The sequence below is a fragment of the Hermetia illucens genome, chromosome 1, assembly GCF_905115235.1.
Source record: "Hermetia illucens chromosome 1, iHerIll2.2.curated.20191125, whole genome shotgun sequence".
NCBI lineage: Eukaryota > Metazoa > Arthropoda > Insecta > Diptera > Stratiomyidae > Hermetia > Hermetia illucens.
The window spans coordinates 20,493,909-20,520,283 of NC_051849.1; the positions used below are offsets into that span (position 1 = coordinate 20,493,909).

General features: G+C 45.1%; 1 protein-coding gene across 1 annotated transcript in view; it reads right to left on the minus strand.

Moving 5' to 3' along the window:
- Positions 1–26,375, minus strand: part of LOC119646408 (pikachurin) — a 590,540-nt gene that overhangs the window by 346,943 nt on the left and 217,222 nt on the right. Inside the window, exon 2 of the mRNA XM_038046853.1 lies at positions 20,391–20,507. Coding sequence (XP_037902781.1) covers positions 20,391–20,507 — 117 coding nt within the window. The remainder of the gene's footprint in view (positions 1–20,390; positions 20,508–26,375) is intronic.

Below are 26,375 nucleotides of genomic sequence, written 5' to 3' on the forward strand. Positions count from 1 at the left end.
AGCACTTCAGCAAGGCGCTTACGATGCACCGCCATTGAGCAGAACCGAGTGCATTGCTCCCATAAGGAGACGCCTCCTGGTAGATATAGGACCCTCAATATTCACCATCAGCCGACTTAAGGCCGCGACTCCAGCTGCCCTGTTTGCTGCTGCTTTGATTTGCTCACCCTTGAGTCGAGAATTAAACCAAGGCATTTAACCGTTGGTTTTGACTCTACAGTCATCTCGCCGATCGATATGGGATGCTACTAATATGATAAATAGATTGCGGTATGGCCAAATAGCAATCCAAGCTGGTAGAACTCAAAAGGACGGCAGGGTTATTCCAAAACCTAAACGAAAGGTGTCCGGATAGCTGGGTCGTTAGAGCACAAGGTTATCGTACGAAAGGTCGCGGTTCAAATCTCGCTGGTGGCAGTAAAATTTGTAACGTGATTTGACGTCGGACACCAGTCGACTCTGTTGTATATAAGCACCTGAGTCAAATCAAGGTACTAATCCCATCATCATCAACGGCGCAACAACCGGTATTCGGTCTAGGTCTGCCTTAATAAACAACTCCAGATATTCTGGTTTTGCGCCGAGGTCTACCAGTTCGATATCCCCAAAAGCTGTCTGGCGTCCTGACCTACGCCATTGCTCCATCTCAGGCAGAATCTGCCTCATCTTCTTTTCCTACCATAGATATTGCCCTTATAGACTTTCCGGGCTGGATCATCATTCCATTCAGATTAAGTGACCCGCCCCCCGGAACCTATTGCGCCGGATGTTATCCACAACCGGACGGTCATGGTATCGCTCATAGATTTCGTCGTTATGTAGGCTACGGAATCGTTCATCCTCATGTAAGGGGTCAAAAATTCTTCCGAGAGGTCTTCTCTCGAACGCGGCCAACAGTTCGCAATTTTTCTTGCTAAGAACCCAAGTCTCCGAGGAATACATGAGGACTGGCAAGATCATTGTCTTATACAGCAAGAGCTTTGACCCTATGGTGAGACGTTTCGAGCGGAACAGTCTTTGTAAGCTGAAATAGGTTCTGTTGGCTGACAACAACCCTGCGCGGATTCCATCATCGTAGCTGTTATCGGTTGTGATTTTCCAGCCCAGATAGGAGAAATTATCAACGGTCTCAAAGTTGTAGTCTCCTGTCTTTATTCTTCCCGTTTGATCAGTGCGGTTTGATGTCGTTGGTTGGTTGGTTTTTGGTGCTGACGTTGCCACCATATAGTTTGTCTTGCCTTCATTGTTGTGCAGCCCAAGATCTCGCGCCGATCACCGCCTGCTCGATCTGAATGAAGGTAGTTTGTTCGTCTCTGGTCGTTTTTCCCATGATATCGATATCGTCAGCATAGACCAGTAGTTGGGTGGACTTAAAGAGGATCGTACCTCTTGCATTTACCTCAGCATCACGGATCACTTTCTCTAGGGCTAGGTTAAAGAACACGCATGATGGGGCATCCCCGCGCCTTCGACCGTTGTTGATGTCGAATGGTCTTGAAAGTGATCCAGCCGCGTTTGTCTGGCCTCGAACATTGGTCAGAGTCAGCCCAGTCAGTCTTACCAATTTCGTTTGGATACCGAATTCTCAAATGGCAGTTGTACAGTTTTACCCTGGCTATGCTGTCATAGGCGACTTTAAAGTCGATGAAAAGATAATGCGACTAATGTCCGTATTCCTACAGTTTTTCCATCGCCTGCCGCAGAGAGAAAATCTGATCTGTTGCTGAGTTGCCTGGAGTGAAGCCTCTTTGGTATGAGCCAATTATGTTCTGAGCGTATGAGGCTATCCGGCTTAACAAGATAGCGGAGAATATCTTATAGATGGTACTCAGCAACGTGATACCTCTATAATCGCTGCACTGCGTGATATCTCCCTTTTTAAGTATAGGACAGATAATGCCTCGCTGCCAGTTGACAGGGATTGATTCGCTGTTTCACACTTTGAGTACAAGTTGATGAACCACTTGGTGTAATTGGTCGCCTCCATATTTAACCAATTCGACTGTAGTTTCATTGGCTCCTGGCGACTTATGATTTATAAGCCGATGAATTGCTCGGATTGTTTCTTGTATACTTGGTTGTAGCAGTATTTGTCCGTCGTCTTTAGTTGGCGGGACCTCCAACTCGCTGATGTTCTGGTTGTTCAGTAGCTCATCAAAGTACTCAACCCATCGCTCCAATATCCCCATTCTGTCAGAAATCAGATTCCCCCCTTTGTCTCGGCAGGATGAGCATTGAGGTGTATAAGGCTTCATCCTGCTGACTTGTTGGTAAAACTTGCGCGCCTGGTGCGGTTGCTCCCCGTGCTTTTCGAGTTGACAGACCTATTGGTTCTCCCAGGCTTCCTTCTTTCGTCTATGAAGTCGCTTCTCCGTTCGATGGACTTCTTATTAGGTCTCTGAGAATGCAGCATTACTCGATATGCAACATTCTTCCTTTCCGTTGCTAACTTACATTTATCGTCAAACCAGTTATTCTGACTCTTTTTGTGGGGGGCCAAGTATGCTTGTGGCCGTATTTATGATAACGTTCTTCAGATGATTGTGAAGATCATTTGTTGATGCTTCATCTCCAAGATATCTATTGACTGCTCTTATTGCGGCATCCATTTCCCTCTTATATGTATTGCGGAAGGCTGTGTTGTGGATGGCTTCAGTGTTAAGTCTCACCTGATTGTCAGTGGCGATTCTGGGTGGTGCTGTTATTCGAGCTCGGAGCACCATGCCAACGAGATAGCGATCCGAGTCTATATTGGTCTCCTATATGTTCTGACATTCATCAAGGCTGAGAGAGGTGGCGGCATTCGATCAACACGTAGCCAATTTGGTTGAAAGTGGTCCCGTCTGGAGAGGCCCACGTATGTTTGTGGACCGCTTTCCGCGCAAACCAGATACTTCAACAACCATTTCGTGTGACACTGCTAATTGAATGATCCGTAGTCCATTATCATTTGTATTTTCATGTAAGCTTTGGGAGCCAACGTATTACCTGAATACGGGCTCCTTCCCTACTTGGCTGTTGAAATCCCCAAGTATGATTTTGATATCATATCTGTGACAGGCTTCGAGGATTCGTTCTACTGCCTGGTAGAAGGTATCCTTCTCCGACTCTGCAGTCTCTTCTGTAGGGGCGTGAACGTTAATGAGGCTTATATTTCAAAACTTGCCTCGCAAGCGCAGAGTACATAGCCTTTCGCCTATATTTTCAAAGCTGATAACGGGAGGTTTGAGGTTTTGGCTGACTAAGAAACCTACTCCGAGCACATGCTTTACTGGATGGCCGCTATAATATATGGTGTAGTGGCTTATATTGGAACAGAATATCGGCAAGCGGCTCAGCAGCATTCGGTCTGTACAGGGAGCGCACGTCCCATGAGAAAATATGCAAATTCTTATTCCGTTGTCGTTGCCCGATTCGTCGTTTTGAAATCCATCCTGTGTGATGCTTCGTCCGTGGCTTCGTAACTTTTGTTTTCCGTGTAGGGTTGTCAGCTTTACCCACTCCCGAGCCCGGGGGACCAGTTGATACATGTTGTCCCGTTTTTAGGCGCGCATCGGTATAGACACGTTAATTTTGTGCCAATGACACGTGAGGGATCAAAGCGCTCAAAGGACCCCTCCCCCACATTCGCGAGCCTGGCTAGCACAGAGGCGTTCAAGGACCTGTCAACCGGGCACTTTTATGGAGCTTCAATCTTTGCAGGCGGACCTTCACAGTCAATTTCGCAAACTTTTCAGGGTTCTGGGATAGCTCTACCCTCTAGGCCATCTTCGGCCACTCAGGATGATCGTCTGATCCTCCTATTTCACTTACGTTCATTACAAAGTTTTACGCAAGCCTTGAGGAGACCTGGGATGCATTGCTAGAAATAGATGATGACACGTAGGAAGGCATAAGATTCCGAGGATCATGAGAGTTTTTTTAAAAGTATAAATTTGGAGTAGCCAATCTTTAGGTTATTATGAAAATCACATCATCGTATCAGTCGCTCACTAAAAAGATTCAGGTTTACAAGATTCAATGAGCATTCTTTGAAGGAATGAGAAAGTAGCCAAAAGTGGTTCATATTACCTTATGGCTCCAGAACATTCAAATTTTGCCATTTTAGTCTTCTTTGATCTTATTCAAAACCCAAACCAAATTTATTTCTGCATTAAAAGATAAAAAGGACTAGAAAGTATCTTGACATCGCAACACAATTCACCCGGAAACTTAAACACTGACCACGGAGTACTACCAAGATACGTTCCATTGAATTAATAGAAGAACCTCCATGTTTTGTTTCCCACTACAAGTTTCAATTAGAAGCTGCACATCCAAGAACTGCATGTATTGAATTTTCAACACAGTACGAGGGGTTGGGACGTGATGTGCATATCTAGCATGCAAGTATCTCCTGACAGGGCAGACACAAAAGCTCCAAATGCTTCCCGGTATTTCGAGGAATACCAGGAAAATGTTATTATATGTAAAATATGCTTATTGTATTTCCGCTCTCTATCTAAATTACGTTCCTCCAGGAACAATTATTCCAGGAGTACTTTGATGATTATAAGTCTACCTTGCCACCATCTAACCATGGCAGCCTTGTTCGATGAAAACATATCGTATTTCTCGCTTGGGGAAAATGAATAAAAGCATCCTGCCAGGATTAATGTAAACTCCAGGGAAATTACACATGTAATTGCTTTAACAATTTGCTTCCTAAACGATCTGAACTCCGCTGGGGTACGGATGGTCTGAAGCATATTTCTTTGGGGATGCATGGAATGTGGTTGTACACACCTTGTGACAAAGGGAATTTTGCATAAGATACGAGATGCAAGGACCAATAGGAAGGGTAGCAGTAGATGGCTGAGATACTTACTTTCTTTAATATTGTGTAATGGCCATGGAAGCTTTCCCTTTGTTAGTGCAAGGATTTATGATGGAAACATGTAGCTGCCGAAATACAGTTTGCTACTCTGTGTATGTATGACACGTAGTATGAAAACAGATTACGACTTTACGCATCCTGAGCATGATAATGTTCTAGAAGGGGTAATCTATGGCAGTGGTCTCACTAGACTCTAGATTTTTATGCTTCTTCAGAGTAATCCACTCCTAGAAGGGGTTTTATTTTCCTCAGAGAATGCTAGGAATTCATTTTGCATATTTGTATCATAGCATCTTTCCATGGCATGCAATCCTGCAAATATGGCATCTGAAGACATTGCTTTTCCCAGTTTAAGGTTTCGAAATCGGAGTAGGTATGTCAGATAAATGCAAAAAATTTAAGGACGGCTATAATCTGAAAAGTATCGAGAAAGGGAAAAAATTGAGAGAATACGGAAGCTAGAGGAAGAACTGCTTAGGAAAATCCCGAAAATAGCTTACGCGATTCACTATTGACAACTTGATTGACAATGGAGTTATTGGGAAACCAAGTGAATGGTTCCGATGTAGGAAGATCAGCGGTTGCACATAGAATCCCATGTAAGTTATTTGGCGTGGACGACGGACAGCAGGTAACTGGGTGACAACGAATCGTTTCAGCGGTTAAGATGGTTGGCGGCTGTTTCAGTAGGGTCGCTGCAGACCAGGCGGGGAAAAATTTCGTTTAGCTCTAAGCAGCAGTTCACTTTCAATGCTGCTTAGAACTTTTATCATTTCCATCATCCTTTTCACAAATTTCTTATTCCCTTGCCAATTTCACAATATCAATATTTTATATGTATCTATGACTCATAAATACTTCAGTTTCAACCAAAACTTTCCACCTAAAACCATCTAAACTCCAAATCTCCCGCAACATTAAATCCTATATAATAAAAAAAACGCTTTCAAAAACTTAAAATAATCATTGATTTCTTTTGCATTTCATCATTACAGTGTTGTGTGTACACCCTTTCCATGATAGCGTGCAATTGGGTACGTTTTGCCTAGCGAGTAGATAAAGGCAACGGAGAAATTTTTATGTGCACACATAAGTTTGCGAATAGTGAATACACGGTGCACTATTTGCATAAAGGAAGTGCGACCCGGCATTTCTGGACGTCACGGTTACAATTGTCAATGCTTCTTTAGGTTTCATTATTTCGGATGATCGGCTGATGAATTAACGGACCAGGAACAACCGTCAAAGCAACACTTTATAATTTACAAGGAAAAAGGGCAATAATCTTCCCCCTTATACCTACACTAGCACAGAACTATCTCTCTCTGTCTTGATCTTGGTGTTGAGATAACTGCTTTTCTAGATTTTAGTAAAGGCAGCTAAAGCGGATCCTGCGCTGTTTATGTGTCGAGCGACATCAAGTTAATTTTATGGATTTTCCCATCAATTTTGCCAGAACTTCGAGCGACAGGTTCTCGCATTCCTGGTGAATATTCTCCTTAAGGGCGTTAAAGGTCTGAGGTTTGTTCACGTAAATCCGCGTCTTTAGGAAACCTCATGTTCGAGCAATGTGCACCATGGCATCGTCCTGTCGCAACCAGATGTTCTCCAGTCGCAATGCATCCAACTGAGGAGAAAAAAGTAGGTAATCATGGCGGCGTTCGCAAAGAAAAAGGACCTGATGACTCTTCCAGCATAAACAGCACACCACGTAGTAGCATCGAGCGGGTGTAATGGCTCTTCTTGGGTGATACACGAATTTTCGGAGTCCCAGAAACGATTATTTTGTTTGCTCATGATAATTTTCGATGAAAAATCGTCCACCCTTCGTTGAGATTCAGAATGGTTTGGGCATAGGTTAGACCCGTTTGGTGGTCAACAGCTAACAGCTGATGCACTCTCTGCACTTTGTAAGGGAACATCTTCCAATCTTCTGCAAAAATTCTACGTAGGGACCGCCGGCTAATGCCCAATTGCGTGGCAGGTCGATCTGGTCGATGTTCCGGGCTCCTCTTGGATATCGTGGGCAACAGCAACGATATTCTCACGGACGGTCAGGAAATCTGCGACGAAATTCACGCTACGTCAACACAACCGACGAAGCGTGGCGCAAAAAAATGAAAATTATTATTCGGCGTTGGAGTAAACCGATTCATGGCCTGTAGATTTATATTTGGCGTTTGTTTACTTTACAAAAGTCAAAACCGAATTTACAATTGGCCCTATTTGCATAAGTTGGAGCGTTTTTCAATCGAGTGATTACTTTTGTTCCACCTTGTATAATACAAATTGATCGTCGCCTCTGACACCATTAATGAAGATAGGGAGATTGCGTTGACCCGACAGACTGCAAACCTTGGTTTCGTTAATGTTTATCTTGAAGCCAACTCAACTTTCCTCTCTTTCCAAGTCCAGAAACATTCGTTTCATGTTCATGAGCCTTCATGACCCGGTGATAAAGATGGAATCAGCTTAGCTGCGGTGTTTGAGGAAAGATGACATGGTCCATTGAACTCCTTCACATCCTTCGGGCAAAGGTGTATGAAAAACGTCACCGATAATAAGAGGAAACAATATCGGTGACATGATGCAACCCTGCGGACTCCGCTTCGGACCTGAAATTCCTCTGAGGCTTTACCTCAATGCAGCACATGACATTTTGCGCCATCGTATGTCACTCTGATAATAGCTATTTTTTTTTCATTTGGGATAGGAGGAATCCTAAGTCCACATCTACTTGTTGTTGGACCGGACCAGACAGAGGGCATCTTAGTCTCATTTTTTTGGTTCACGGACCCCTCTTTTTGGACATAGCACGCAAATATAGAAAGAGAGATGACCAACGGTTTCGTTCAGGCTACAGGCAACGCATCGGACGCTGCCTCACCTCTGCTCTGGGGGCAGCCTAATCGGCAGTGGCGACAGGTGGAAATTGCTCCTTTCTATATAATCACAAACAAGACGATGACGCGAATTATCTGCAACTTAATACCGTCAGCATTTTAAGACTATGCCTGGCGGAAGCTAAATTTTGTATTCGGTATGTGAAGGAGCCCAAGTCTTTTGAATACTTGGGTGCTGTGTCCAAAGCGAGGGGTCCGTGGAGCAAAAAATTAAGAGTAAGCTGCTCTCCATCTAGTCCGGTCCAATATCAAGTTGATGAAGCAAATGTGGACTTAAAATACCCCCCCCCCCCATATACCAAACAATAAATTTAGCTTTACACTGGGTTATGCTTAAAGCACTGATGGTGGTTTATATAAAAAGGAACGATTTGCATCTGTTGCCACTTTCGATCACGCTGCTCCCTGGGCAGAAGTGAGGCAGTGTCAGCTAAGTTGCCTCTGGCCTAGACCAAACCGTCTACCATTTTTGAGTCTTTAGCTGTTAGTTTCTCTGGAATACAGCTCCTGCGTGGAGCACTTCTGGTACAATTCTTGGTCCTGTTTGACACTGTCGAGAGCTTTCTAGAAATCGATGAAGAGTAGTCGAAGCGAAGATTTAAACTCCGCGCACTCCGCGCGGAGTGTAACCAGTGGAGCAGGATCGGGAGCGGAAACCGGTCTGTTCTTTGTTAGTCAAGCATTCGAGATGTTCCTTGATGCGTTCAAGGAAAATTTTCGCCATTACCTTTGCGGCGGTAGGGAGCATCTAGCACTTACTAACCATCATTCCCATCCTCTACTCTCTGGATAAGGTCTCGGATTCCCAGATTTCATATGAGCTGAAGTAGCATCTGCAGAAAATATAGGTGTAGCAATAAATAACACGGTGGGGATATCGTCGAGTCCAGCGGCTTCACACCATTTGAGTGCGTTGTTGGCCGAAATTATTTCCCTTTTGTTCAAAGAAACAGTCCGTATCAGCACCGTTTTCTGCGGCATCTTCCGCTTCCCTGACCATTGCAATATCAAATTCATTTTAATCATGGAACATAATACTTTAAACTTCCCGGCATTTTGTTCCGAATCGGAGTTCGTGTCGTTATACCAGCCATTACTCACAGCGGCCAATAGAGCCTTCAATCCCTTCCGTTTATCGATCCACTTCCACGATGCCGCAGTCTGCCTTATGTCGCCCCTTCCGGTCGTGTACGACCACCCGAGGGAAGTATTTTTGATCGCGGCGCAATGTTCATTGATTTCCTCAGGCAGGTTACTCATTGTACCTTCCATCCAATTAGCAAAATAACTCTCCCACCGTTGAGCGACAGGTGGGTCATTCAAGCGGTCAATGTTGAACTTGGGGGGATGCTGTTCTCCAATCTTGCGAGAAGTGGCGGACACAACACACAAGGGAACATAGGCGACCACCAAACAGTGATCCACATAAGCAGATCCAGAAGAGAACTCCTAAATCTATTGCTCATCGCATTGATCAGTTGAAAGCCACTACGTGCTACGTGACAATTTTTAAAAGACTTAAAACTGACTGAACTGCCCAAAAGGATCCCTACCCCCTCTGGCTAAAAGAGCGGCGTGCAGGAGTGCATCGACGAATCACCTGCAGAAACTTTTCTTAAAAAGTTGCCGTAGCTCTGCTCTCGTAGTTGACCACGGTCTTTTTAGTCGTTTATTACAAGCTTTCCTAAGGAGGAGAGAGAGAGTTGGTGGTGAGTCCACCTGGATTATTATACCTAAAGATTTCTTTCTTACCTGTCAGAAGAGAAGGAAAAAAGGAGGACACACAAAAGCCCATTTTGGAATAGCCTGGTTTGATGAAGGATGCAAGACTACAAGACAACCGGACTTCCCATTCATACCTAGCAATACCGGTCATTGTTCTAACGTCCAGGCAACGCTCTTGTGTTAGGAAATTGCCTTATGATTTATAACCTTTTAAGTTTCCGTAGCCGGTTTTGCTTGGTTTGGTATAGTTTCCTTTTGGAGTGATTTTGAATCTACGCCTTAGTTAGTGGTGATCAATTATTTCCAGGTTTCAAGCCTAAAGCGCAGTAAAGTTTAGTAAATACGGTCCTGGTCGTTCACATTTCCGAGCTTGACTGGCATAAAGGCGTGCAAGTGCATGATGGGGAGGTACAATATGTATGGGCATACCTTCGCGGTTAAGTTCCCTGTCTCTGCCCTTTTGGTCGGCTTCAACCAATTCGGGTGGCCTTATGGCCACTATCCATTCCCATTAAGCCATTACATATTGATCACTCAGTTATTATGAAATACCAGGAAAGAATGGCATTTCAACTCGACCCAAAGTCACGCTTCCATATCAATTGAGACCAGACAGGGTGCCAGAAACAGATGTCATCAGTCGAAATTTTCCACCAGTTGATTACTCCATATAGGCTAGTGATTTGTTCAGCATCTTTTTAAGGCCAAACTGTATCTTGTGAAAAAAAAATATTTAAACAAATACATTTAGTAGAAGAAAATATTCATGATCATCGACAAAGAAATCCAGCCCCAATCAAGTGAGGTTTGTTAAGGATTCTGTTCCCTGATTACCCCCTTCCCTGGTGCTCAGAGGTGGCGGGGAGGAAGACGGGTCGGTGACCCTGTCGGCTGATCCAAAACCAAGTGGCCGAGGAGAACCTCCATAGTGGTGGCACCGGAAGACGCTGTATCGCATTGGCTTGCCGGCCATGATGCAGTAGGCGAATGCTCCAAAGGCCTAATTAGGGCGATCAGACCCGAGTCTGGACCGGGACTCATGTGAAGTGGCAATAGTCATGAAACCTTACCAGGGGTATACTGGCACCATGGGAACCGGGATAGCGCCTGGACTCACATATTACAGGAGAATTCCTGTTGTATGTGCGTTCAGCTCGGTTGTTTGCAGTTGGCCCCCTAGTGGGAACTTCATGCGGGTTGTGATTGCGTTCAAGCGAACAGAGACCTTCAGGTCCCAGAGTGGTGTTGCGTTTCAACACGGGTGCCGTACTCCTTAGTTCAGTAGAGATTTAGGTAGATTTTGCATCCACCAGTATGAATGCTGAGCCATATACTCGGTATAGACTGGCACCGTTGTTGCTTGTCACAGTGGGGCTCTGATTGTGGTCACCAAATCAATCCGTGTCTTAAGAAGACCGTGGGATTAAGTCCACGAGACAGGTACTCACGTAAAACCCCCTAGGACTCATCCCCCTTCCCACTCTGCTCTCGACATGCCTGTGTATACCGTGTAGAAAACAAACCCAGGTTTACTGGCTATGGGAATTCTTAGTGAGGGTTTCAAACACGTTAATCACGAACCAGAAAACTCAGTAATATTTTTATCTTTTATTAATAATAAATAAAATTTAACTATAATCATGAAGGAGGCCATACTTTAGAGCGTAGCACTGCATAATAAGAACTGACAGGTTCACTTCAAGTTGAATCATAAGAATGCTAAACGAAGTATTTGCTACCTTCAAATACGGCCGAAAAAGATCTTATACTGAGCTTAGATATTAGGGGTGATCAAAATGGATTACCGGGATCGACTATGGTCAATTACAAGGTCAGAGGTATCCTATCCTAAAAAGTGGCGGTGCAAAAAGTGAACTACGGAAACGTGACTTTGGATTAGTTGGAAACTACAAAGGAGGTGGTGCCGATAAAGGAGCAGCGACCGGTAGTCGGTTTTATTGCCAAAAATGGAGTTTGGTCGTAACATAAGCTATCATCCACAGATTCACTATAATGAAACCCAATGAATATTTGGATCCCACATGGGGCGCCATGTTGAGGGCTGAGAATACTAAGCAAAGAAGGTTAATCTTAGTCCCAATATTACAGCTGTAGAAAAGCTGTAGAAATTTTCAAATTCTGCCAGTCGCCATGGTCCTTAATTGATGAACCACGATACACGGATATCTTCTTCTTTTTCTTCAGACTTTGCCCCGTTCATAAGCAGATTCGGCTCGTCGTGATCGGTTTCGCCATTTGGTTTTATCAAATGCCTGGTCTGGATGCAATCGCGAAGCTTTGAAATACCCATCCAGCGTATCAACGTAACATCTTCGTGTCCATTACCGCAAGACGTAGTTCATTGCCTTTTATAGTCGGCCAACACTCAGAACCATAGAGAGCGACACGACGGATGACAATGCGGTAAATTTTAGATTTACTTCGATCACAAAGAACACCAGTTGTGGAAATAAAAACAGGATTCCATTGCTTCGAGGATACTTGGCTTTTCTTGAGGACATTAAAACTAGCGAACCATACCACGTCCCACCCTCAACATGGTAGAAATCGTTTTTGGTACACATACAAATATACATAAGAAGTACATCCCACGGAACTTCCGAGCTAATTCGATTATTCATACAATAACAGAAACAGATAAAATCCCTTCCTTCCCCGAAAAATGTCTTTCAAATCACACAACAAAAAAAGGATGAAATTCTAACAAAGTATGAAATATGCCTAAAATATTATAAAAAAGCCATTGCCGAGCAAACAATCAGCATGGAAAGATGTGAACCTCTCCTACCATTTCAAAGGTCCTTCATAAAATCATTTAAATTACTTCCCGAAACGAGCCAATGAATATAAAAAAGGATATAAAAATCCGTTTCTATCTGCGTTCTTTTAATCTAGGTCTAAATAATAAATTCTCTCGTTTTCGTTTGTCATTCACGATTCGGTAAATTGTAATAAAAGAAGCGATGAAAGGAACACATTGAACGACATGCGTCAATCGGGAAAAGACAGATAGAAAAATAAGGGAATGGGGGAGGAAGCACCAACTTAAATTCTTCAATTGCAGTGCTTGTTGGTTCCTAGATGGCAGGGGTTTGTTTGATGTAAAGAGATCCGGGAGAAAAATCGAAGCGGTTTCTAGGTGGAGACCAGAAATGAGTGCAGCGAACCCTGAACATTTTTGAGAATGTCCTTCCAATGACTTGCACCTTTGAAAGCGATGTAGCAATTTCAACACGGGTAGATCTGACCTAGATTTTCTATGAATTATCTGGAATGAAATTAGTAAGAGGATATCCATTTGAAAGGTATCCTTAATTGAATATTCGGTTTAGATGTATTGACGGCAGATAGATGAATTGATTGAGCATCAGTTTTTCAATCGAACCGTTGGAGCGAGTTCGTTAGAGGTATTTGTGTTCACCTTTGTACTCCTCCCACTTTACCTCTTCACTACGTATCCAGAAGGCTAAAGTTGACAGTGGGAACTTTTAAACGACTGAAATCGCCCGGAGTAGATGGTATTTTCCCAGCACTACTCCAGAGAGGCCTAGAAATCGTCATAGAGTCTCTTCTAAGGGCGGTAAGGGAGAGCGTAGCACTGGGATATATACCAAGGGCTTGGAGCGACCAATACCGAAACAAGGACCCGGCCTCATAGCATCTCGACTTATCGGGCATTGCTGCCATCTGGGTTCGGGACCACGTTCGACTTCGTGTTCTTGATGAAGGCCGAGGGAACGGGTTTGTCTAGATACGCTGTTTGGGGATAATGTTTTTTATCTGACGCTGAACGGGACTATGCTGGACTTTCGACGCGGGTTGATGCTCTGGAGGACGGCGTTTCGAGCACGGAGGAACGAATCCTGGTAGGCGGTGATTTTAATGCTAGGGCCCTTGAATGGGACATGCTTCTGTCAGACTCCAGATGAAAACGGATTCTGGAAATCATCATCATCATCATCAACGGCGCAACAACCGGTATCCGGTCTAGGCCTGCCTTAATAAGGAGCTCCAGACATCCCGGTTTTGCGCCGAGGTCCACCAATTCGATATCCCTAAAAGCTCCATCTTAGGCAGGGTCTGCCTCGTCTTCGTCTTCGATTCTCGAAATGGCAGTACGAACCGGGCTCGTAGTTTTAAGCACCGGAACCACGAAAACGTTTCGGTCCTCCCAGACTGCGAAGAAAACATTCCTGACATCACTTTTGTGTCGGAATTTCTGGCATCATCAGTGGACGGGTGGCGAGTCCTAGAAGACTTCTTGGAAAGTGATCACCAGTACATCGTGTTCGAAATGGTTGACGCTACTCGCCGGCAAGCACCGACGCGACGCTTCCGCTGCCTGTGGAATGTCGCGAGGGTGAACATCGGGAAGTTCATCAAAGCTCATGGAGCAGGCGTGTGAGGGTTCCATGCCCCAGAGGGGCTCCAAGTCTTCTATATACTGGACAAGCCTTCTATATACTGGTGGACGGCAGAAATTGCCGACCTACGGAGGGGGTGTCATAAGCTAAGGTGATTGCGTGGTCTTCGAATGGAGAAGCAGTGAGACTAACACAAACGGCTAAAGTATATTAGAAGCTTTGAGCAGTTGGATATAGTTCTGGTTAGTGTGGCTAGACTCCGTCATACCCCCCTAGAAAACCCAACTACTGATGGAGTGGTGAGCTGGCCAACCTTCTCGCCAGGCTGAGAGGATGGTGGATCGATACCTGTGGAAAGAGCACGCATATAAGGAAGCCGGTAAAAACCTGAAGCTGGCTATCCAGCTAAGCAGAGGGTACGTTTTAAACTCTGCTTGGAAACGAACGTAGATTCGTGGCAGAGCGCAGTAGAATTGTGTTGAGCCCGTCGAAACCACAAATCACGAGTCACGCTCTTATTGGAAATCATCCGGAAGTCAGCAAAGGGGTGTGCTTCCAACTTTCAGAGATCTCTAAATCCGACAACAATTCCTGCAATACCCAGAGACATCTACTAAAGATACGCCCGGGTTTGAATAGGGCCCTTAAGCTCGCCGTGGAATCTACATCAAACATGTTCGCTTAGGCTTTCATAGCATGGATGTCCGGGTGGATATTCCTTGCCGTATGGAAGCGGTCGGTCGCATGAAGCCTTCTACTATAGACCTATATGTCTTCTCGGTGCTATGGAGGGGGGAGGGCGGAGTGCCGATTGTTGAAAGTGAGGTAAACTTTTCAGGTTGATAGTATGGCTTCCGTAAAGCCAAATCAACCGTTGTTGTCATCAGGTTGGTTACTGTCTAGACCAAAAATGCTATTATTGATAGCTACTGGCATGAAGGGAGATATGAAACCGATGGCTAATTTAACGAGCTTTATTTTACGGGGACGTTCCGCAGGGGTCTGTGATATTCCGGTTCCGAAGGAGACCACAGTTATGGGTTGCAGTCAGAAAGCATCTCGAAGATGCCCAGCTGTACTCATGACTTTAACAAGAATGAGGCCTAATGTATGAGCGAGTAGTCTACCTGTAAGTTGCTCATAGCCAGAGTAGTGAGCTCCACTTTACTGTACGTAGTCCCAGTTTGGGATATGGCGCTGCATGTTTTCTGTAACGTACATAAACCGAATGCGTTCTACAAAAGAAGAGCCCTAAGTGTTTGTTCTGCCTTCAAGATCATCTTAGATGATGCGGTATTCACCATCTCCGGAATGATACCAGATGACGAACATATATAACGTGAAAGGGGGAGATCTATAAGCAGATAGCAACAACGATGAGTCCACTCAAAAATGGTCGTTGGATATAAAAGTTGATACCTACCACGGGGAATTACTGGAGAGAAAGCACGGGAAGATTCGATACGGATAAGGAGGGTCCCAACACGCACGTATTGTTCAAATGTCTGAGATTCTTGGAGAAAGGACAGATCTAGAGGAAACTCTAGGTGAAATAGTACCGCTGGTTTTTGCTGGTTGGCGACGTCCTCGATCCTGGATCAACTGCAAAAAGTGGAAATAGTGAGAGAGTCGTGGTTACTAACGCCGCGTATAAAAGAAAGAAGATCTAGCTAAAGTGAATTAACTTGGCCCCGTGATGTAATATTATACTTAATGGTGGTTCCACTGGAGGGGGAGGTAAGCCGGTGATGGTTTTAGTGGGTAGAAATCTCACACCCTGGCCATAACAAAAAAGCGGAACGACAGACAGCAAACGGGTTTTAATAAGGTTTTTTACATAAAACCTTTGTTGTGCACAAAACCGCGTAGGGAGGGGAACCCGAAGTGCCGGGCTCCTGTTTCAGACAGACTATCGGCCAGTGCCAATTGAGTTTAGGATATTAGCCCTGGCCCGTTTGACAAGACCTCTGGCCGGGCCTATTCAGTGCTGGAGCACAAGGCCGGGATTCAGGAAGCCTCAGCAATCCAGGCGTTTCACCTATCTATTTCCCTCTTTTTCGCCTTAATAATGCGCCTTGTGTGCAATATGCCACTCAGCTGCACGATTATGGTATCCGGAGTCACTGTTACTTCACATCCTTCCGCGGACAAGCAATGGTAATGGCGATGGTGTTACCCCCCAAAAAAAGGTGTTGCATCCACTGCATGCTTGCTATTTCCCGCAAGTAAAACTGGAAATCCTCGTGTCCGCTGGGTAACTGCATTAGATGGTAGACAACCTTACCGTGATTTCGATTGAATCACGGTTACCCCTCAACTATCTTTCCCAGGATTGCTTCCTCTTCACAAGTGACGGCTTCCTTATTTCCATCACTTTTTCTTTGGTATATAGGGCCTCCCTCTGCCGCATGAAGGGCGATCGGTGTAACTCCTGCTGTCACTGCTGTCGTTGTTTTTGTGCTAGGCACTTTCGATATATCTCCTTACTGACGACGTCAGCTCATACTTCAGAAGCGTCAAAAAGGACGGATTGAAGCGCCCTCATCAGTACACGGCGCTTGGTACATAAGGGACCTCCTATATTAACCATCAGCCAGAAAATCGCAGGCATTCTTGTCGCAGCCTTGCCTCCAGTGTTTGGAATCAGCGCGAGGAAGTGAATCTTCGTGTCTATCATGAAAGTGAGGCATTTTACCGCAGGCTTCGTCAAAACTATGTTTCACCAACCTAAATAGAGATAACTTTGGAGACCCTCTCAGGCCAACTATTTCGATTTTTCTTCCACAGTTAGGGAGAATCCTTGCTCAACTATCCACGTGCTAACCCGTCAGGTAACAATTCCCTATGTGCGATGAGCTTATTCGTCCATGCGGTCGGCAATTAGTGCAGCAACATCATCAGCGAATTCGACCAGACACTACTCGTCAGGCATCTCAAGCCACAGCACACTATCATATGAGGCGTTTCAAAAGTTGGTGCCGAGGGTCGATTCGATGTAACCTTCATTCTGCACTGACCTTCCGTGTCTCGTAAAGCAGGCCACCCTCCTTTTGTTAGACCCTCAGTATCCGCAAAAGCTAGAATGGAATTTGCGCACCCGCTCGCGGAATTGGAGGCTACTTTTACATCGAGTGTTACAAGGAACATCAGTCATTGATGGCTGCTACTGTATGCCTCGGCCAGTTTCACCGCTTAGACAACTTCCTCATATTGTTTTGGTGAGAAGTCTGAGAAGTCTTCCGCAGCAATTATTGCGTCAGTCATTCTTGGGTTGATGAGCTTCTCAAGCAATTTCCACGTTGAATCTCCCGTACTGTTAGGACGGTGTGCAGATGGCGCCTTGGGGTCTCTTTTGCCTTTTTTTATTCGCACGAATCTCGCAACTTTCCAGCGGGAGGTAAAACATCCGTCATCAAATTTATATTGAGTCCGCTGAGTAGCTATTCTGGCTTATACTTGAAAGCAAGTGCACTTCGCTGGGAATACGATCAGGTCCCAGTTCTTCTTAGTTATTTATGGAAAACATCATTTCTTTGAGTTCCTTTTCAGTGAAAAGTGGGCATTCGTCAGTAGGTAGGTAGGTAGGTATCAGTGGCCGCTCCGAGGAGCCCAATTAGCTCTTTGGTGCGCCGTTTTGATGCCACAAACTCCTAAGCCCGTGACTGTTATTATAGGAACAAGGAAACAGAGTGCAGCCGGCTCGGATCTCCAGAGCCAGCCCGTAGCATTCACGAAGGAAAGCAGCTCTCCGACCCTGGAGCTAGAAATCTCGCTGAGGTCCCCAAAGAATGGTTTGCCCAGTGTCATGTGCAATCTGAACTGGGCAATCGCAGAAAAAGTGCATGAGGGTTTCCCTTCCTTCTCCGCAGCTTCGGCAATGCGAGTTGTAGCCGCCAGCGGAACACCGACTGTATTCGCCGGGGGACTGCCAAGAGCAGAGCCTTGCCTGGCCAATCCGTCAGCCCGCTCATTCCTCTCTATGTTCCTATGCCCGGGAACTCAGAGGAGAGTGACCTTGAGCGTGCCGCCCATTCGTCAGTACTCTCCCCTCATCGACAGCGGCACCTTGGATGGGTGGACAGGAAAAGTGCCTACACAATTTTTCCGTCGTCACTGATAGAACAGTGTCGTTGATGAGCACCGAGCTTTTTAGTAACCAACCAACCATGAATCCCAGTTAATATCACTGATTAGCTCCTACAAACAGCGTGTTTTCCACCTGTTAATTTCGCGGGGGAGTTCTTCACGGGATCCTTATCTAAGGGCTACCTCATCTTGGTCTCTTGTACGCTGAGCAATACCAAGAAGTCTGAGGCAGTTCTTTCGTAGAGTTGCAATTTCTTTCTTTCTCATGTCGGAGACTGCTTTGATTTCCGATGCATCGCAAGTTGCGTAGATAAGATTGGTTCTGAGTTCACTAACGATTCAGTCGGTGTTACGGAAGAACACCAAACAGAGTCCGGGTCTTGTGGCTGGAAACCTAAGAAAGGACAGACTCAATCTGCCACTAAGGCACTCTTGCGCTTTTTGAAGTGGAAGATGTGATTGTTGAATCAAGGAAACTGCAAGCCAAAAACCCAACGCTTATCAAGGGCTAATGTCCGGCGTAATCCCATTTAGGTCTTCTAGCTTGAATTTACATTTATAGTGAGCGAGACCTTTTGTTATTGAAATATTCCAGGATGTCTATTCGACTGAGCTGCTGTTCAATTGATAGGTCTTAGATATTCAGTGTTCCATCGTAAAGGTTCTCTTAGGTCACCATTGTGTAATACAATAAGGCGAGGGTCTTTATATGATGCCTGAATTAGGCTCAAAAGCAATAATCAATATTAAGTCGGGTTAACTAATCCTAAAATCTGAGCACCCTTTGTTCAACTATGCGTTTGTCCTGCCACTAAAGTCCTCCTCCTCCTTTACTATTCAGTAGATTACAATATAAGGGACCCATTGACTGGTTTGAAGGGAATGGTTTCCTCCGAATATCATGGCAAAAACGAGGCCTTGGTAAAGATTAACTGGAGCTCCATATTATCCTTTTTTTATTTTTTCGAATTCATATTTTATGCCCCCGAGGAAACTCTATGCTCGGGGAAAATTTTCCTTTTCCATCCGTATTAGCATGCTCCCTACACTGCACTTCAGTTTACTCAATCCCTAATCAATATTGCATGATTTCATTGCACCAGGTTTGTGTGGATAACAAATCCCGATTCCAACATCGACATCAACAGTTTTTTTTTCAGCCCTACTTTCAAGACACCCCCTCACAACTCAACTCATTTCGAAAACATTTCCAAGATTGACATGAACCCAAGTACCCTGTCAGAGCTGTCTTCATCCACCATTCACTACATATCCACCATGCGCTCGCTATCCTTAACCTTCATTTAATTCATTCAGTTCCATCTGGCAAAAAACATTACGAAACGTGGAAAGTATTGAGTAAGGGAATACCATAGATACTGGCAAAGTGTTTTGTCTGTCAATAACGAATTGCCTTCAGTCTGCATAAATAAATGCTGGCGTAGCTGGCAACGGTAGCAATGTCGGGAATCGAAGTCCATTTGCAACAACTTTAAGAGCAGATCCCAAGTACTTCGTCTTCCTGACAGCCGAAGAGTCCTCCACGGACTACTTTCCCGCTTCAGCATCATCATCTCTCGGCACGCCGCACCATCATCGTCATTGCTGGTGGAATAACTAAGCAGAAAACGACTATGACGAGGTAAACACTGTGGGCTGATTTGAGCTTAATGGCACGGTGGGGATCACTCGTCCTTTTCGTCCTCAGCTAAGTGTAGTTGATACCTTGCAATCTGTTCAATGTATTGAACATTGAAATGAAGTACAATCGATTGGGTTGCGCACTACCGGCAATATCTACTAGTGGACTACCCCCTTTTCCTGTGAGTCTAAGAAGGCAATATACATATTTCAGATCCTTTATGAAGCGACAGGTTTTCGGCTTAACAAGGTGGGTTGGTACTAGCCCGAATGAAGGGGGACGTTTATGCGGGAATGCCAAGCACTCATTCGTTTTTGCTCACGTAAAGTATAAGAAAAATATCTGATGAGGCTATTTCAATATGCAAAGAAGGGTCGGGATCTTCGTTATAAGGACATGAAGCTCCGTTTCCCAGGAGACGTATGTTAGACGTACGTCGTAAGGGTCTTGTGGTTATTAAAGACTACGTCGAGAACTTATGGCCCCACACTAAGTTTTGATGGACTTAAACCAAATCCAATAGCCAAAGTCATGCAGATTTTAGATACAATTCCACGCTGTCAGAATTCTCCAAGATATGTCATCCGTGCTTTTTCGAACAGTCAACAAAGTAAGAGAGTAGTTCCTCCCAGCCTGTAAAGTGGTTTTTATATGTCGCGCTGATCAAATTCCGATGCATCCATACGTTGCATCAGATGGATTGAAATGCATTCGCGCCAGGTACATAACGCGTCCTTCCTCAACACGAGATACAGATTAAAATGCAAACTCACCTTGGCAACTGTATCCATTTTTATCCAACTCGAAACCTTCGGTACATCCACATTCGTACATCCCATAATGGATTTCGTAGCACAATTGCTCGCAAGGACTGTTCCGACCGCATCGTCCTGTAAGGGAAATTGAAAAAATGAAGTGAAAAGTCACAAAAATGTCCATAAAATGGAAAAACGATGAAATAACACAAATGCATAGTTGACATCAAACATAGTTGCTGAAATACGTGGCCCTAAATGCAACGTCAAAATGGAGTCGGATTGGAACCGAAGTGGCATTACGCTTATGGAAATATTGTTTATTTAAAGCCACTAAAAGCTCGGTGAGTTATTCCAGTTATTATTTATTGATTCAAAACACATTTGCGGCTTACGCGAACTTCCTGAAAAGCGGGGGATTTACGTAGAGTGCCACGTTTGTGCCTGGAGCGGTTTTATCAAGAGAAAGCAGTTTCACCAGCAGATTAAGCGGTTTAGTGCTAATTCAAATTTAATTATTTTAATTCACCTTCAAAATCCTTTCAAAAAAGAGTTGAGCCTAATTATGCCGACTGAATATTTCATGAGGGTTGACAACTGTTTTGCTGGAGAATAAATTTTATCCGCAAAAGTAAGTACTTTAATATATGTAAATCCTTGTTGAATCCTTTTGTGGAATAGAGGATATCCACACTGTTTTTGGTCCTCCAGTAAATATTAGAAGCTTTGAAGTCAAGCAGTGCAGCCAAGGTATTTGCGCTACCTCAAGGAGAGCCTGGAACCAGATTTGGCCCCCACAAGGTTCAGGATAGGTCTAACACCTCAACGGCGGAATAGAAGGAAAGAGAAATCTCAAGGATTAGCCCACAAGCGAAAAATTTTCCCAAAAAAGCCAAACTCCCCAAGAAGGAAGGAACCTCAGCAGTAAAAGTAGGAGCCTGGACACCCGAGCTCGCTCGCACTAGCACGGAGTCACTCGGGCAGATATGTATGAAAAAGTCTGTGTTCAGGGCCATTTAGGTATTACCTCGCGGGGTAGCTTTGCCTTTAGGCGCTCATCCTTCTCCTACTTCCTCCTTCTTCGTTCCTTCAGCAACTCTTCCTGTATTTGCATGATTGCGAACCAAACCGTAAGCCAGTTCTCCTCAGACTTCAGCTTCTCCGCAACTAAGTTCTCCGGGCTCACGCTCCTGCCTAACATTTAGTTCAGATTCCTCCTCTCCATCGCAAATCTTCAGCAGTGAAAAATCACATGCTCTGGATCCTCTGGTAAGCCAACGCATCTAGGACAATTCGGAGAATTATCCAACCCAAAGCGGTGCAGATACTACCTGTAACAACCACAGTGTTCCGTGAGAAACTGGGAAATGTGGTAGTTGGTTTCCTCATGTTTTCGCTCAAACCACCCCGTAATGTTGGGAATGAGCCTGTGCGTCCACCGACCCTTCGTAGACTCTTCCCATCTGCGTTGCCAGAGATCATGCAACTCTGTCCTTGCCGTATTTCGGAGCTCTGTGTGGCCCTCCGTACGTCTTGCATGGTACAGCACACTTATTTCTTTAGCCAGAATGTCGACAGGGATCATGCCGCTACCAATACTGCCTCATCTGATGTGGTTCTAATAGAACTGCAAACCCTCAAAGCCATCAGTCATTTGGCGTGTATGTTATAGGTGTTCCCTAAAGCTTAATTTAGTGTCAATTATCACTCCCAGGTGTTTGATAAGACCGTGTATCCACCGACCTCCACTTTCAAATTTTTTTCCTGCGGTTTTTTGTTAAGATCGCTTCCGATTTCGCGTCCGCCAAAGTCAGTCCGGCTCTTCCTAGCCAGGACTTTACCGCTCTCACTGTTTCCGTCGCGTAGACCTCCACATCTTTTGGGTCTTTTGCTGTAACAAACACAGCTAGGTCATTACCACTCTGTAGGCCTCACCCCAAGGGTTTATATCGGCATGGTCACACAGCTGTTTGAAGCAGTTCTTTTTCCTCCTCCAAATGCCTTCTTTTAGGCGGCCATGCAGTTGCCTGTGTACCTCCTCCCGACCGTCGCCACCTGGCTTTCCCCTGAGCCTCTGGCAAAGTCTCCTTGCCCGGAAACATGCGGCTCGCAACCTTGGGATTTCCTATTAGGGAGCAATACCCTTCTGAACATAGTAGCATCGCATGCTTCCAACACCCATCAGGGAATTTGGATGGCTTTTTCCCTAGTCGCACCATTTAGAAATATGTCGGACTTGAGCGCTATGGAAAACGTATCTCCCTCGAAAGCTTTCGTTGTCCAGTCGAGCATATCACCCGGAATTCTGCGAGAAGTCATTTTCGAGCTCGATCCCCCCTTGATTTCTATGCAGATTACCTGTGAGTATAGTCCTCATTGACATACCCAGCGACTCTACTGGCTAAAGTGGCACTCACGTATGTCACTATAGGCCCCATACCCCTTCACCTGAAAGTATACGAGGCCCCAATACCACGTCTAGCTCCGCGAGTGCTTCGAGGAAAACACGTCCCATCACATTAGTTGTCTGGCTGCCCCATTCAAGAGCCCACGCATTAAAGTCGCCTACTATTATGATCGGCCAACATCCTCTTGCATCCAAAGACAGGATGGCAAGCATCTGCTCATATTCGGCGAGTGTAGCGCTGGGTGGAGCATTGCAGCTGTAGATGTACACACCTTTCATCTTCGCTCTGATGAAACCCACCGCCGGGTGCTCCATTATTTCCTCGAAGGCTTGTTCTCCATAAGCCCATAGCGCTGCTTGGCTCCTTTGGTCTTTCACCCACATGCTACCATCGTGGTTACGATATTTCTCACTTATTAGGGCCACATGTTTTTCTCGTGAATGGTTTGCGAGAGTAGATCCTACGCCGTCTTACAGTGATTAAGGTTGATTTGTATCATCTGCTATTTGTTGCTAAGGCGTTTTCACCGCTGACTCTTGTAGTCTGGGAAGACTGAACTGCTTCTCCAACGCTTCGTGAACCTTCTCCTTCGTCGTGATTTCATCTATATCTTTGCAGATTATAGCGATATCCGGCCTGCTAGCTCTTAAGCCGGCTTCCTGTCTTAACCACTTTCCGATATGGCTCAAGAATTGGTCCATGCTTCATTCAAGTGCTTTGGCATTGAAGTCACCCCCGACCAGGATCCCCCGGAAGCCCATCCCTGCCCAAGATAGCGTCCTCCAAAGCATCAAGCCATGAACCTGGGTTCTTATTTCGGTACTGCTCACTGATGAGCACTAAATCATCTTTGTTCTCCGCAGCAAACTACGCTAGCAATTCGTAAGCGGTTGCACTCCGGTGCATATTGATTTGTAGGATGCGAATAATGTTGACCCCGTCCTAGCTCTTTCAAGTTCTGCTCTGAAGACTGGATACTGCCCCGAGTCCGCAGTCTGCGTAGCATTCTCATCAGACGCGCCAAGGTCCCTGCATAGGACGCAGTTTACCTTTTCATTCCAGATGTTCGCTTTAAAGCTTGCCTGACGGCGTTTGCATCATGTTGCCCTTCTGTCAGGTCACCCAGGATTCGTATCCTACATACTAACTAACAAATTCTGATTTTCCTGCTGTTTAGAAGCTTCCTCCTGTATTACTCAGCAAATTCCACCACCACTTCCAAGTTTATAACCTCGGGAGTTTGCAGAGGTGATACCAATTCGGACATTGGTTACCTCCGGACATTCGGGTTAAATGGTCTCGAATTTCCAGAGGCCATATGGGTTATAGGGTGAAAATCAAAGCTTTCTCTCCCAAAAGCCCCTTGACTGCTTCATAAAACGTAACTTTATTTGTTGTCCTCGGCCAAGTTCGAGTAGGACTCCACCACCCTTCGTTTTACGAATGAGATTTTGCTCCGCTATCTTCGAGTTTGATCTTGTAACAGATTTCGCTGAGGGACTTCCGAAAAAGTCTTGCCATAAATTGGCCTAATAAGCAGAGCTGGTGGTCTAGCCCTCCTTCGTCTTCCCATCTTTTCATTTTGGTGCTCCGTCCTTCGTGTCCGCCTTAATTTTAATCAGAGGTTTATCTAATGATGCACCTTCTTCTTTTAAGGTCTGGAGAGTACGTGGGTGAAGTCTTATTCAGATGTCCCTTCCTGCTTTCGTCTGCGATCCGTTTGGTACTCGTAGTATTCTCATTGGGAGGCGCGGTTGTTTCTACTTCCCGTGGATTTTCTTTTACTCTCCATGTCCGTCTATAATGAGAAATTCTGTCCAGGAGGTCCTCCTCCTCCTTTGCTGACATATTTCTGGAGGAACGTCGTAGATCGCATGCGGTTCACAACTGTCGCGCGTTTCTGAACAAGTCTTTCCTCTTCAGCTTGCTCCAGAGTAGTCGACAGCCCTCCCACTCGGCTTATACTCGAAACCATTTGGTTAGTTTCAGCAGTTTCCACTGTGTTCGCAATTATAGCACTGTGTGGTACTATCTGGGTTCCTGTCTTTGTTGCAGGTCGCCGGGTATTTCAGCCTTTATTGCGTCCTTCGCTGGGCGCCGGGGCGAGCGGCGCATTTTCGTGCTGCGTAAGAACACTCACTCTCCATTTCCACTATTTCCTCATTTGTTTTGATTTTGTTCACCATTTAAGTTTTTTACCAGCGTATCGTGAGCAAATGAGTGGGTCGCAATAGTCAGGAACGGGTATATCCTTGAGGTCAAAGCCCCTACCTCAGCTCCCTGAGGCCTGACCTACTATTAGCTGATCCCGAAACTCACTGGCGGATCAGCGCACACTCGGGGCAACGCGTTCAATGCACACTATTCGACCAGGGTCCTGAAGGGGCTCACATCACCCCAACGACATCGACAAGGACTTGTCACCGGCTTCGGGGACTCCCAGTGTTCCCGACGTGTATCGGTCATTTGCAGTTTGCTCTTCACCGAGAACCTTTCTCGAGGCTACTACCTAGGATGCAGGTATTTTGCCAGCTAGGGCGTCAGAACTACTTGCTCGGCACTTCGAGGATGCCACTCCCGTATCGTAAGCGATCCGTTAAGGATCGTTGACGACAAGACAAGTTAACAGGCCAAACATCAGAAAGAAGAAGTGTGACTAATTCCTATATGAAGGACCAAGTCACCAAGTTATAACCATCAAAGGGCGTTGCTCAGATTCCCTTGTTAAATTAATGTTGCCAAGGCTTAGCAACGAGCGATAGAACCGATTTAAGAATGACCATTGAAAAAGGCAATACATCCATTGGCAAATCAAAATCTATAATTTGGTTGTAAATGAGGACTTTCCTTAAAAGGAGCATCAGCGAATACTATCAGGAAATAGGCTCACCTCCATTAGTCCTACAACTCATCTTAAGTTTCAAGATTTCGCTTGATTGAATTCTAACTCTTAAATTGAATTGAAAAGTTTTCGCCACTAAATCCATTTTCTTGCAATTTTCGTCTTCACCGAAGAACCATGTCCTCTTCATTGCTCGTCAAGTTTCAACTTCATCAATTTTCATTTTCCTCCTCACAGACAGATGCAGAACGCTCCATGGCTTGATAGGATAATCCAATCATAACCCGAGACGGCACAGGAAGGTATCTATGCATGCAAACATCTACTACAATAAACGACGTCTACGCTAAGACAATTTATTAATTTGAAATTCTATGAATTATCTGAATTGTTGAAACCATTATTCCAATTTCTATAGTCGCAATTCACTCCCAGGACTTGCAAGGAAAGTAGGATTTCAGTAATGGAAGTATATTCACTGTGAAACCGAATTAAGTTCGTTGTAATTAGGTTCGTTACGGGGAAGTATTCTTCGCATGCATAAGGAATAAGATTCGTCTCGTTTTAATCTCTGTTGTTTGCGTTATGCGTGAGGCTGGGAGAACTTACTTGGTTTGAGAGGGGGTAGCTTTGGATGCAAGGATTCGTATATGCGTTTGGGGATGCAAATCTAGGAGGTGAATGTGAACACTTGAGCCTTGAGCCAGGAAGGGGCAAATGTAGAACCTGAAGTGAACTGCGTGGTTTCAGATA